General features: G+C 37.3%; 4 protein-coding genes across 10 annotated transcripts in view; 3 read left to right on the top strand and 1 right to left on the bottom strand.

The window, feature by feature from the left end:
• LOC139968788 (uncharacterized) overlaps window positions 1-9,745 on the top strand; it is a 51,217-nt gene extending 41,472 nt beyond the window's left edge. For 3 of the 5 annotated variants that reach the window (XM_071973176.1, XM_071973174.1, XM_071973170.1), the window contains 2 exons: window positions 8,686-8,721; window positions 9,160-9,745. In XM_071973176.1, coding sequence (XP_071829277.1) covers window positions 8,686-8,721; window positions 9,160-9,215 — 92 coding nt within the window. In that variant the 3' untranslated portion in view covers window positions 9,216-9,745. The remainder of the gene's footprint in view (window positions 1-8,685; window positions 8,722-9,159) is intronic. The other 2 variants (XM_071973173.1, XM_071973172.1) reach the window with 1 other exon arrangement.
• LOC139968785 (uncharacterized) lies at window positions 160-1,217 on the top strand. The gene is made up of 2 exons (XM_071973163.1): window positions 160-343; window positions 940-1,217. Exons 1-2 carry the CDS (start codon window positions 160-162, stop codon window positions 1,134-1,136), a joined length of 381 nt encoding a protein of 126 aa, XP_071829264.1. The 3' UTR covers window positions 1,137-1,217.
• On the bottom strand, window positions 2,974-7,328 carry LOC139969258 (tRNA methyltransferase 10 homolog A-like). Its single transcript, XM_071974173.1, is given in 7 exon segments — window positions 2,974-3,509; window positions 4,343-4,448; window positions 4,796-4,942; window positions 5,426-5,572; window positions 6,154-6,267; window positions 6,270-6,333; window positions 7,264-7,328. Coding segments are annotated over 7 exon segments (876 nt in total). The 3' UTR covers window positions 2,974-3,276.
• A 672-nt stretch (window positions 9,746-10,417) lies between the features above and the next one.
• LOC139968783 (uncharacterized) overlaps window positions 10,418-13,418 on the top strand; it is a 47,589-nt gene continuing 44,588 nt past the window's right edge. For 2 of the 3 annotated variants that reach the window (XM_071973158.1, XM_071973156.1), the window contains exons 1-2: window positions 10,418-10,825; window positions 12,993-13,040. In XM_071973158.1, coding sequence (XP_071829259.1) covers window positions 10,735-10,825; window positions 12,993-13,040 — 139 coding nt within the window. In that variant the 5' untranslated portion in view covers window positions 10,418-10,734. The remainder of the gene's footprint in view (window positions 10,826-12,992; window positions 13,041-13,418) is intronic. The other variant, XM_071973157.1, reaches the window with a different exon arrangement.

The raw sequence follows: 13,418 nt of genomic DNA, 5'->3' as shown, positions 1-13,418 counted from the left end.
TGTGAAGGAAAAACAAATATCTGTTTTTCTACTCATTCCACAGAAAAAGATTTGGCATTGAACATAATTAAAGTGGCTCTTGGAGCGGAGGACACCTACTGGAAACAGCTGGAGGAGCCAGCAGTGACTCCATGAGATAGCTTCTTGGATGGCAGACCAATGTCTCAACCACCGTCAAATATGATAGTTGAAAACGGGTACGCAGAGATGGATAGACCCCCACCCAGGCTCCGTGCAGGTACCAGTATGGGTAGACTGGGTACCGGCTTCTCCAGATATTCCTACCAGGGAGACAAGAAATTACCCGGCTCTCCTAGGGAACAGTTCAAATTTGATGGCAAAGGTACGTATAGTCACATTCAGCATATACATTGACCTTTTGATAGATTGATGTACTTAACTAGATGTTTGGTTTGTGTCATTCTGCAGTAACTAGAGGGACTGTTACCCTTCATTGGCATTCCTTGTTTATCACCTTTATCGAATCTCCTAATATACTAGGGGCTTGTGTCATGGAATCAGTATATATAGAAAGGTAAAATTGGATTTCCTTGAAATCACACCCCCCCCCCCCTCTCCCTTTTGTTTATTGAAATACTGTTTACTTCATATATAGAAAAGCTAGTCACACTTGCTCGCAACATGTCCAACAGCTAGATGGACTTGATGGTAAAGCCAATTTTACAGCACGGAAAATGACAGTTACCTGGTCTAGAGTGACAAGGATATCAAAGTTTGTATGGTACTATAGCAAAGTTAACCTCTACTGTCTCAAACAAAGAAAATCAAAAAGATGAAATAGCGACACTGTGTTGTTGGTTATTTCAAACCCTGACATTTTCATTTTGGGGTTCATTGGTTATGTGCTAGTATGCCTCTGAGAGGATCTTACATGAAGGATTAATTTTTTATGGTTGCTTTTTTGCTGTTTGTATCTAGGTAACCCGTCACTCAGACCTCTCAGTCACAAACCAGACATCTTGAAGATAGACCATTCCGTTCGTCCAACATCTCGACCACAGACTCGGACTGGTTCACCCAGAGGTGGTGCACAGGGCCACACCCAAACATCTCCAGTACCCGGCACGCCTCAAAGGTTACACATATCATCGAGGACACAAGGAAACCAAGAATAAGTACCATCTTCACCCGAGTCATCTAAACGGGAGCGTTTATCTCCCGCTACAAGAACAACAAGTCAGTGATCTTGTTGAACAGTAGTGAGAGTAAATTAACCCAATAGTGTCCATTGTTACAGAGAACCGTGTGGTAGCAGCCTATTTGATTTACCATGCTAAAAAATTGATTCTGTTAGGGCATAGCTGACTTAAGGGGTTGTTTAAGATGGCTTTGCATTTAGTCTTTCAAGATATTATTTGAGGTTCACGACAGACAACCAGTTTATTACCTTAAGGCTTAATTGAATTGAACTGAATCCAAACTTTATTTGAACCACAGAATACCAATGCAAAATGATAGCAATAAGATAAAAAAGAATTGTTCAGGAGTTCTACGAGAAAGCTACTAAAAGCTTGTGAAGCGGTAGACCCCCTCTACGTAAGATAAAACAAATAGCAATGGTAATCTGGATATAGAAATAATGATAACGCTGTGTCAAAAGTTTCATTTTATACATAGATTGGCAGGTACAACACATTGCTGTTTGGAAGACCTGACAGGAATAATTTCCTTATACAACATGCGCAGGGCAAATTTGTTATTGTAGAGCTGTAGTCCGAGACAGCTACATGTCTGTTCGGTCATCCCACATCAGCTGTGGCGGTTCTCCAATGGACAACTAGCGTTTTGCAACAAATTTGAATGGCATTGTAACTAAATACCCCCCAAAAGGTAAAATGATAAATTGCTATCACCCACAAAGCTGGTGTTCTATTCACCAACCTACCCATCTCCCCCTACAATGTACATCCTACAGTGACATACCAATCCTTGATTTTGTGCTAAATTTTTCAGACAACCAATTCGCTGTTTGAACAACCAATCTGTATGGCCTGGTTGTCCCTCAGACAACCAGAATAAATCCTTTTGCCCTGATGTGGAATTTCCTTTAGCCTAGGGTAATAAAGACGGTATATTTGGGTGTTTAATATATTTTTAATTACCCTATTGAATAGTTTGGGGAGATTCTCTGTAAAGCTCCCAGCAGTACTTTTCAAACATCCTATTATGCTTTCAAAAAGTTCAAAAATATTTTGAGTTGAGATATGTTGAGTTATATGTTGAGATATAGTCAAAAAGTTATGGGTAATGAATTAATTGTGATTTATGTTTATAACATGAAGAAAGAAACCTGTTGGAGAAAACAGCTAACCCTCCTGTTACTAAAAGAAGAAAAGGTTGGTTACTAATGCAATTTTGTTACATTTTTTGGCCTATAGGTGGACATTAAAATAAACAGTTAAGTTGTTAATTATTTTGGTGGATTAATATTTCCCACATTCAAAACAACAAAATTTAATATTTATATCATCATTGTATCATGTAGGAGTGTGTTGTGTCGTATAGTTTATGAATACTGAATATTAATGTAGGAATATAAATATTTCCAGCCTTGGTGCGGCTTTCACTTTTCCTGTGCTTAAATATAATTATGTAATTGCAATGAGCAACTCATCTCGGTAATGAATGACTTTAAAACAAGTTTTTATTTATCTGCAGGACATGATGACTAATCTAGATAAAATTTCTCGACAATCATAGCTTGTTTTAAAATCCCTCTTTATCTGAAATCCTGGCTTGCTTTGTATGTTTTGCTACATTTGTATTACTTTCTCATGTGTTATATGCAGTGAAATACAAGACAAAAAAAATCTACTAGATTATTTTTCTTTTAATTTTTCTTTGTATTTCCTTGTTTGCATCTTCCCCATGGATACTTCAATATTGACTAATGGTTATTAATCAAATAATAGCCTTCAGGTATCAGTACATAAATTATTTATAACTATTTCCTCCACCTGGTCATATGGGATGGGGAATCAAATAGGTCCTCACCCTCCCACCCCGGGTAGATTTCTTTGGGCAGACAAGTAATCATTTCATTCTATCTGCTTTGAAATGTTTAATCTTATCATAAATTTGCATCACATTGCTTTCCTGCAGCCATCTACACCTCCCCTCCTCAAATGTGACAACGGTAGGCATGAACCATTAAAGGGATGTACTTGTGATTCTTTAGAATCTTGCTACCAAAGATTTAACCATAAGTAAGGGTGAGACGGTAACCATCTTTAGTTCTCTTTGGTAGACAAGACGTCAAGATTGCTCATCGGCTTGGATTAGCCCCATCTCCTCGCAACTGTCCTCTTCTTTCCTCTCTTGGTCCGCTCCACCTGGCGATAGTCCTGCCTCTCTTTCTTCCGATCCGATAGCGGCTTTATCTGCCGAGCTGTCTTGGGCGTAAGTCTCCACTTTCCGTGCCGGTAACACCTGATAGAATGAGTCCTTCCAGTTATTAGTAGAAGCAAATCCAAGAAGAATCTCAAACACTGATAAGAAAAGGGGAAAAAATAATAGTCATGTCAACTATTAGTAGTCAAATAGTAACTTAAATTTGAAAATTGAATCAATCTTGGCCTATTGTGTGAAGAGAGGAACTCACTTATCACAAAATGACATCTATTATTAAATATCATGAGGTTAATTAATTAATTACATGGTAAACTGGCGTAGAACTACATTATTATCCATTATGGCCCAAACCGTAAAAACAGTAAGCGCCGCCAGACCCAACCATTTCACCAGATCAGTTACTACATTACACTATTGCAAAATACCTTCACAAAATTCCTTAAAAATGTTACAATTCATATCTTTTGGGTAAAAATTCCTACCAAAATTTGTTCTATAGATATGGATAAAGAAAGCTCAGAACCATATTTCTTTCAAAATCAGCTTCAACCACTGGAATATCCTCATAAATCACTTTCGTAGTAAAATTGGTGTTAGATAAACATGATATGAAGAAAGGTATACTTGTATGAAATTACACATAATGATCAACTAATATTGTTATTCAATGCAACAGTCTTGCACTAAATTGCAGTGTAGGCAGAAAGAGGGGAGAGCGAATGGGATGGGGAAAACTTCTAAAACTGTTAGGTATCATTAAAATATCGCGACGCTTTTCTCTCTTTTCAATGCATTTCTCATCAACACTTTAACATGAAATGCAGTTGGATTTCTGCGAACTGTTCAACATTAGAAAAGCCCACCACATCCACTCATGCCAATGTCCCCTTCTAACATAAGACCATGTCGTATATTTAGCACTCAAGTTTAAGAACTTTTAAGTTGCCTATTAAAGGTTAACATATTTTACCTTGATTGATTGTCAAAACTTTCCGTCCATTAATCTCTACAAATTCAGTGATGGGTAGTTGGGCATGCTGCCAGCCCTTCTCAACAGCAGTTTGATGGCATAAACCCTTGAACAGCAAAGTAAAAAGAAGGGTTATACCCTTTAACAGAAATAAAAGAAAATGTTTCCTTTTTAACATCTATTTTACATGCTTTCCTATGTTTTACCTTTTTTTTGTAACTTATAGTTTCCTCTTTCAGTGGCACATGAATAATATAGAATACTATTTAAAGCTTCAAAAAAATTAACGGTTTCAACAGATGATGTTATTTCATTTCTATTGTAAAAATTGTATGCTAGTTGAACCTTCATTTCCTGTTAGAAGGTATGTTTATTGTTTTTGAATATCTTCACCAGCACCTATAGGAAGGAAGTAAAACACCAAAACTGCAGCTGTAGCTTATATATAATTACCTTTTGATGATTGTGATCCACTAACCGTCCAATAATATAGGCCTTTGAAGGATCTAGTCGCTGCAGGATATTTTCAGACTCTGAAGACAGGTAAACTACCATTTCTTTAGGAAAGGCTTCTGCGACAGATGTAGCGTGAATGTGGACCTAGTCGGAGGTGAAAAAACAGATCCAAAATATGATACTTGTGCAACAACCTCATCACCATCCATCACAATTTACCTGTCTACTTTTAATTAAAAGTTGAAATAGCATATCCGTTTCTTCAGTACTCTTCCACAACCCCTACCAGCAATGGTTACATTGTTATTTATATTGTTAATATATATATATTGTTAATATTGAGTTACTTTAAACTTTTAAACCCTGTTATCTTCTACAAGGGAGAAAAATTCTCCTTAGATATTTGAGAAGTTGGTCATCACAAAGGCCTCAGTCATATTTAGATAAAGATGGTGTTTCAATTTTCATCTCCTATAAACTTAAACTGCAGTTTAAGAGTTTCAAATGTTTGCTACAAAATTCATTGTAGTTGATACCGTGTTAAACATCTGTTTATAATACTTTGATTGATATTAATTTAAAATACTCTGGCATGTCACATGACCAGGAGGGTGCTTTTATACCTACATCCCAGTTAGAATAGCGCTGGATACTTCCATCAAACCAGGATTTCATCTTGTTTTTGAAACTGCAGAGATGAAGCTGGAATGGTGACGGCGAACGTCTGTTGGCCGCATAGCATCTTTGAATCTGCTTGGCAACCTTACGGACTTCCTGCAGATTTCGGACCGAAAAAGTGAAAATCCAGATTATGTAAGAATACTTCTAACAGTGTGACATGAACAGAAAGCTTTGGCTTAAGGACAGCAAGTTTTGCCCAGAAGAGAGGCCAATTGTGTACATTTGAAAAAGACGTTTTTTTTTCATTTCATTTATTTATTTCCAGTATAAATATATATATTTATCAACAGGACATAAAAAGTGAGAATGTTATATGAAATATTAGACAAAGTTGGAAAACAAGTAGGGGAAAAGAGAGGAGGGAAAGGAAATGTGGTGGAAATCGGAGGGGGTGTCGGGAGGAGATACGTGCTAAAGCTTAGTTTAACCAAACAGAAGGTGTTCCAAGGCACACAGTAACTATTATAGTGATAACAGCAGCTTAGCTAGCATTTTTAAGCAAATCTAGTGTCTTATGTGGGACCAGCCTATTTTTACTTTTATTTATCATACACAGTTCATGTTTGTCGTGTGTTTTATATTTTACTCTTCCTCATTCCCAGCCTTGATGATTGCTGCCAATTACTCAAATTACTATGCAAACACCTGTAAGACATAGATGTACGTATACTCACCATATCGTTCATCAAGTGGTCAAAGCCACAGTCGATGGCAATGGATACTTGGCTAGCTTCAGGGTCCGACATATTGATCAGCTTGGGACCTCTTATACTATCTTCATCGATTCCCAGTCTCTCTCTCTCTCTTCCTTCTGTTTCCTCTTTTTATCCTTCATCTTCTCCTTCTGTTTTTGTCTAGAGATTCATGTCAATGTACATTTTTTAGAAGCATACTTGTATATATGCCTGGCTATTATAACTATTTATTACATAAACTCAGTGTGAATCTTCCATTCAAACAACTTGTTATATAAAGAATGTGAATGTAAATAATACTAAACTGAGTGGAGCCTGTTGGAAAGTAGAAAAAAGGCATTATCTCCTGAAATTTAGGGGAATGAAAACTAAACCGGTTGCTTTTAATACCAGAACCTTGGCAGACTTGCAGTACAAGTACAACAGCAAGAGTACAAACTGAACGGGAGTGCGAACTTCAAGCACGCGTTTTGCCTATTTGCCCGCATTACGTCATTCACCAAATTGATGCCTTCGAACAAACGGTGCTTTTGGTGAGAAACTGGTGAATTTGTTAAACCAGATTTCTACAAGAAGAAGATGTCGAATGGGACAATTTTCACATCCATGGTTAGAAAGAAAAAAATAAGAACTATGAGGACAATGAATCAATATCTTCCACCAGACATTTCCTTTAACTGGTCTAGCAATATGAGGTTTTCCCTTCCAATGAATTGTGTTAAATTACACTGTCATTTGTGGAAAAGAAATCATGAAGGTAGACCTGTGCATACTTGTTGTTTCTGCATGTGTTATCCAGTCCACTAAGCGAAATTGAAGATTCAAAATCACACATCTAGCTCTGGGAGGGAGATCGGTAATCAATCATCATTTTAATTTAAACGAATTATGTTACTTGTTAATGTATGTGACCCTCAGTCAGCTTCCTCTGAACTCAACTTCTATTCTAAACTAAAGAACTGATAGTGATACTGATAGGCTATAGGCAGTTTAATGTTAGTTTTTATTTTGCTTTTGACAGGTTTTGATTGTATTGTATTTTCAGAAACTGTTCTCCGCATCTTAGATTTGACCGAAAGGAGATTCTACTTCGTATTACGAATTCCTGTGCTACTGCCATGCTGGTTACTGACACTGTAGAGTAACTGTAACATAATATTAAAACTAAGCCTAGCTCAATTTCAATAGCGCTGGGTGAACTGTAACGTTAGGCCTAGCCTAGGTCGTTGAAGGATATAGGAGTTAGGACAGTGACCATTGCCTTGGTTACAACTACTGTAAAAAAAAACATAGGAGGGTCAAACAGTCGTATTGTTGAAAACTTAATAATCTTCTAACCTTTCGTCTACAGTCACTTTACAGTTAAACTAATCCTCTAATTATGTTATTATGAGCTCGAAGAGTGTTGCCATCGTGCCAAGGTGTTGCGCAATCTACAGTGGAGGTGAACTTTCGACCTTGCTATCTTTTTGTGATTCACTGTCACAGTTTCAAGATTGGTGCAAATTGCAGAACGCACTATTCGAAAGGAAATCAAAGGTGAAACTCGCTTCAGTGACGAAATATACGATCTGTACGGTGCACATATATGTGAATACACAATTGTTGGATTTTTGTTACCTTTTGTTTTTCAGTTGGGAGGATAACCATAGCTGAATACAATTCTGACTAGTTGCAGGGACCCAGACACAAGTTTGAGTATGCGGCATGGGAAGGGAGGGAAGACGGATTATATATAATAGATATCAAGTAAGCATTTTTCTCATATACATAAAACTAACTAATGTATGATTTGTTCGCACATGCAAACGGTAAGATGCATGGTTTATAAATTAAACTGATGTTATATTAGGGAATTGCGAGCAAAACATTCATATAACAGGGCAGCATGGACAAGGGCGTAGGAACCGGGGGGCAGTGAAAAATATGGTGGGGCGGAAGTATCATTCCGCCCCCCCCCCCACCGCTTCGCAAGTCAGAAAACCCCTTTTTCATTTCCAAATGAGAAAAAAAATCTCATTTGGAGCACCAAATTGCATCTGAGGCCAGGTGAAAATGCAAAAATAAACACAAAATGGAGTGGGTGGGTTGAAGTGTGCTATATTGCACCAAATTGCATATGAGGCCACCTGGAAATGCAAAAAAATTCCAGACCCCTCCCCCAGGCCAGCCATCAGTCTTCAGCCCCCCCCCCACTCAAAAGTACCTTCCTACGCCACTGAGCATGGATAATGTAAGTTTTGCATGATGTTATATATGTTGATAAATTATATTTTCAGCTACCAACGTTGCATTCACAACAGACAGCCCTTCAAGTAAGCATTTTTCTCATATACACAAAACTAACTAATGTATGATGTGTTCACACATGCGAACGGTAAGATGGATGGTTTATTAATTAAACTGATGTTATATTAATAAATTGCGAGCAAGACATTCATATAGCAAGGTAGCATGGATATTGTAAGTTCCATAATGATGTAATATATGTTGATAAATTGTATTTTTCAGTTACCAGCGTTGCATCCACAACAGACAGACCATCGAGTAAGCACTTGAATTTAAAAATTTAAAAACAAAACAATAAAAATGCTTCTTTGTTACCACCGGAACTGAAGGTAGGGGTGGTCAGGGGCTGTAGCCCCGGGGCCCGGAGTCAAATAGAGAGCCCGGGAAATATGGGATGAAGGATAATGTATTTTCTAGATATAATTTACATTTTTATAATGTAAGGGAAAATGACACCTCCCAAGAGGTCCAATCACATAACTTTCCGTGGGGCGAGACCTGGGTCTCGTCGCGGCTGGTTCCCACATATGAATGAGAATCAATAATCGAGAGAGTGGTTGATCGAGGGAGGTGAAAGAGAGAGAGAGAGTGGCCACGTCGGCTGCGTTTTTGGTCCGAAGAGAGAACGAGAGTCTATGGCACGCCATTGACGTCATTATTCTTAGTCTATTTGTTATATATTTCTCTTAATTCCAGCTACCGAGGAACAGACCTCTGAGAAAACAAGTGAAAAAGGTAACTTGTTTCAATAATGATTCACGTGATATTAATATCACGATTAAAGGTCTTTGTATGTTTCATATCAACGTTTAAACCTGGTTAATATTACGTTGAAAAAACCGTAAAATAATATGATATGAGTTACATTTAATATGAAGTTAAACAGTACCGGTAAGGCTTCTCCTTCAAGCTGTAAAAGATATTTCTGGACATGGCGTTCACTTCCTGGACACCACTGTGACCCTATACAATGGTTCACTCAAAGTAGACTTGTTCAATAAACCCACGAACAAGCACAACTACCTTTTAACAAGCAGTTACCATCCACGCCACCGTACCAGAAATATTCCGTACAGTCAAGCGTTGCGCATTCGACGCATTTGCTCCTCTGAAGTCGATTGTGATTCCCGCACTAAAGAACTGTCACAACACCTCCTAAACATACAGTATTTTCGGGGTACTATTGAAGATGCCATCAAAAAGGCTAAAAGCAAACCCCGTACCGAAACATTGACGTACAAACTCGTCAAACCAGTTCCAAAAGGGTACCATTGGTTACTGAATTCCACACTGGTCTCCCACCACTGGCTAATATCATTATATATATATATATATATATATATATATATATATATATATATATATATATATATATATATATATATATATATATATATATATATATATATATATATATATATATATATATATCTGTATGCATGTCCTATGATTTATTAACTAGGCTACTTACACAGAGTACGTTGTATTGGTTCAACAAGGAAAGAAAGTAGAGGTGTCAAACAACAGGATAGCCAATTGTGTCGCTAAGAAGAACCATTTTCTTATACTTCCTTCTTCTCATGGGTATAACTTCCTTCTTCCTTCTTCTCATGGTTACTTTCTATACAATATAATTTTAATGTTTTCCAACTTTGTGGTGTTAGGTCTGGGCCATATTTGAGTTACAGAGACAAAGACAATATTTACATACTGTCAAGTTAGTGACCTATATGGATGGGCATAGTATGCAAGTTCGATTGTTTTCACGCAGGAAAGTGAATGCCAAACAAAAGAATGTAGGGTAGAACAACACACCTTAAATCCCTTCGGGTTTTCCCTTATATATCCATTGTGTATGCCATTGTATATATTTTGATATCCAGTGAACCGTTTAACTATACCAGTTCTCAAAAGAAAAATGTAGTCGGTTTAGCTCCGGTAGAAAATTGTTGTAGGCTACGGTGCCCATGTCGTATTCACTTTGGCTGTACGTGTTACATAGGCCTACCGGTCCAATACTGCAACGTGAAGGTTCAATTGAAAAAGTTGTGATATCAGAGCTACGTCACGTCACTTTTGGCTCATATTTGAGATTTATACTTCTGTTATGTTATACACTCGGTGCTGCACTCTCAAATACCAGGAGCCTTGATAACTGAGAGGAAATTAGCGAAACTGAGCATTGCTATCTATAACCCTTGTATTCGAACATTCTTGTTAGGCTATCAATAACCCTGTATTTAGAACATTCCTGTTAGTAAAACCACCGATATGTTTCATTACCATCGACGATTGTCATTGTTGTTAGCGGTCGCGACGCTTTCGAGTTGTAACTTTCGATGGGGGTTAGGTACGGAGATGCGTAAGTATATGCCAATATCTTTTAATACTCTTTATATAATAATATCGATCGTCCGCATTCTCTTCCCACCCACAGAATAGTAGTTGTATACTAGTTGAAACAAATAATCATGAATGTCACATTTACGTACAAGGTACATCAGCCTATAAACCTCTCCGCCTTCCACGCTCCTCTCCTCTGAAGACTTTTTTCGTTTTCGATCCTACTTGTCAAGCAGCTATCGTGTTGATCACGTCTATGGAGGAAGTAAAATGGGTATATTCTGTTGTCATGCTTGTTTCACTTCTTTTCTTCTGCCAAGGTTCTAAATAATTTAAAATCGTAAACAATATTGATAGTGTTTTTTAGTACATTCACCACAGCCCGGGAGCGAATTTTCTTCACAAAAAGGTTTGCGATTATAGGGAGTTTTTCTTACACTGAATCAGAAGAATGATAAGGTCCATATGTCATGAAATGTCAAACCATGAATGAGTTCATCGACGTCACTGAATCATGGTGCTTTAGCTGAACAGATTAATTTTTTCGTTGATTGACTTGTTACACTTAGTTAAGTCCAGTTTACGGGGTTTCCTTTTAAACGCCCTAATTTTACATGTAATACTTATAATACAGACGCTGCATTCCATTGGGTTCGGTATTACGTTCTCCAAGATTCGTGAGCCGTTCTATTGAAATAGGAATTCGTTTCGTCGAATGAGTACACTAAAATCAACTTCACGACGTGAGTTCACGAGTCTTGAATGAATATACGCAAAACGGCAGCAATAGTTTGAACCGGTACAAATACGGCGTGAATGTATTGCGCGACTAGATTAGGCCTCTAGTTAGTCTGGATTTTCCTGTCTAAACTTTGGAAAATGGTACGCGAAAAACCAAGGCTTAATTAAAACAACTTTTCTTTTGAATTACATGTATTTTCATTGGGGTTAATTACAAACACAGGAAACTATTGAATAAACACCGTATTATGGGACGAAATATTTTGGCAACCTTGAAGTGTAGGTTTCATTGGTGATGACGTAACTTCTCCGACCAATCATGAGCGACTATTTACACATAACTGCAAACCTGTTGGGGGGGGGGAGGGAGGGAGGGAATCCGCAACCCGAGAGGGGTTGTGCAAGCAAGAACTATGGTTTTCGGATAACGTGTGTTATGAGATTCCGCGTGATTATGCGTGTTCGCGGATGTTTATGCGTGTTTACTGCTTGAAATTTCTAACAAAATGTTGTAATTTTTCACAAATTATCACTTGGTGTTCAATATTTCACACTAAGTTATATATATAGATATGTTCCATAATTACGGTACTGGCCTACACTGCACAATTATCTAATGCATAGCGTCTTAATAAAGTTCCTGAAGTTTTATTTCTACTTTCGCCATACTACATATAGGTATTATAGAGATGTCATAGATATTAAAGAAGTATTAAGGAAGTTACACATTTGTTTGAACTTAAAATGACCCATGTATTTGACTTGTACCTATTGATGGCTATGATGTTTTGCGGTATATTGCATTATTTAGATTTTACAAGCAGTGTTTCGAAAGTCACATGCAGTCCTTATGGTTCTTCTTTCCGTCTACACATCTGTAATATATTCCTAAACCACCATCATGCCCTGTTGATTTGTAGGTCACGTTGTGTCCGGACACGGAAATGACACCCGGACTAGCCGGGTGTCCTGGGCTTGGATTTGTTCGTCGGTGTAGAAACAGTGGATAGAGTGCTAGCTGCGCCCCTCCCCCACCCCCCTCCCAACCACCACCACCACAGTTTTGAAGAGTTGCGTGAAGTAGATTGTTTGTGCCTCTCCCCCACTCTCTTCAACATTCCACGGCGGTGCTGACATGTTAGCTGCATGAATCCTGTAAGTTAGCTACAAGACTTAATATGGTTACTATCTGTTGGTTCGCATACCTCATAATCATCAAAATGTCTTTAAGAATATACAAACAACAACAAAAAACTCCGAAACATACTATTGTGGCATGGGTGGTTAGTTATGTCAGAAGGATATTATAGAGGGAAATGAGTTAGGGGAGTGGTAGGATCATCAAATTTATGATTTCGATCAATATCTTCTCGAATTTGGTGAGTAAACGACGGTTATTGAGACAAAATTTTACTCATTAAAAAATTGCATCTTGTTCTATTCAGCCACACAAGAATCGTCTACAGAAGAACCGCCTACAGTAGAAGTAACTGGTAAGAGAGTTCTCTTTATTTCAATTTTTTGAAGGGAAAGTTTCATTGGTTAGGGTCGACCCTCTAGAAGTACATTCGCATTTCGTTCCTCTGACATGTGTATATATCATGCTATATGCTTAAGTTTACATCACTGAGAGGAGGTATAATTAACCAATGCTGTTTTCATATACTAGCCAATGTTATACATGTTCGCGCATGCTCTAACATCACGCACTATATATATATATATATATATATATATATATATATATATATATATATATATATATATATATATATATATATATATATATATATATATATGTATATGTATATGTATATGTATACGTATATATATATATATATATATATATATATATATATATATATATATAT

Source organism: Apostichopus japonicus, chromosome 6, assembly GCF_037975245.1.
Source record: "Apostichopus japonicus isolate 1M-3 chromosome 6, ASM3797524v1, whole genome shotgun sequence".
Taxonomy (NCBI): domain Eukaryota; kingdom Metazoa; phylum Echinodermata; class Holothuroidea; order Aspidochirotida; family Stichopodidae; genus Apostichopus; species Apostichopus japonicus.
The sequence above is the reverse complement of the archived record's forward strand: the minus strand, read 5'-3'. Positions and strand labels throughout refer to the sequence as shown.

Coding starts and splice junctions, on each gene's coding strand:
- LOC139968785 (XM_071973163.1), top strand. CDS start 160: ATGTCTCAACCACCGTCAAATATGATAGTTGAAAACGGGTACGCAGAG. Junction 344..939: donor GTTCAAATTTGATGGCAAAG/GTACGTATAGTC, acceptor GTTTGTATCTAG/GTAACCCGTCACTCAGACCT.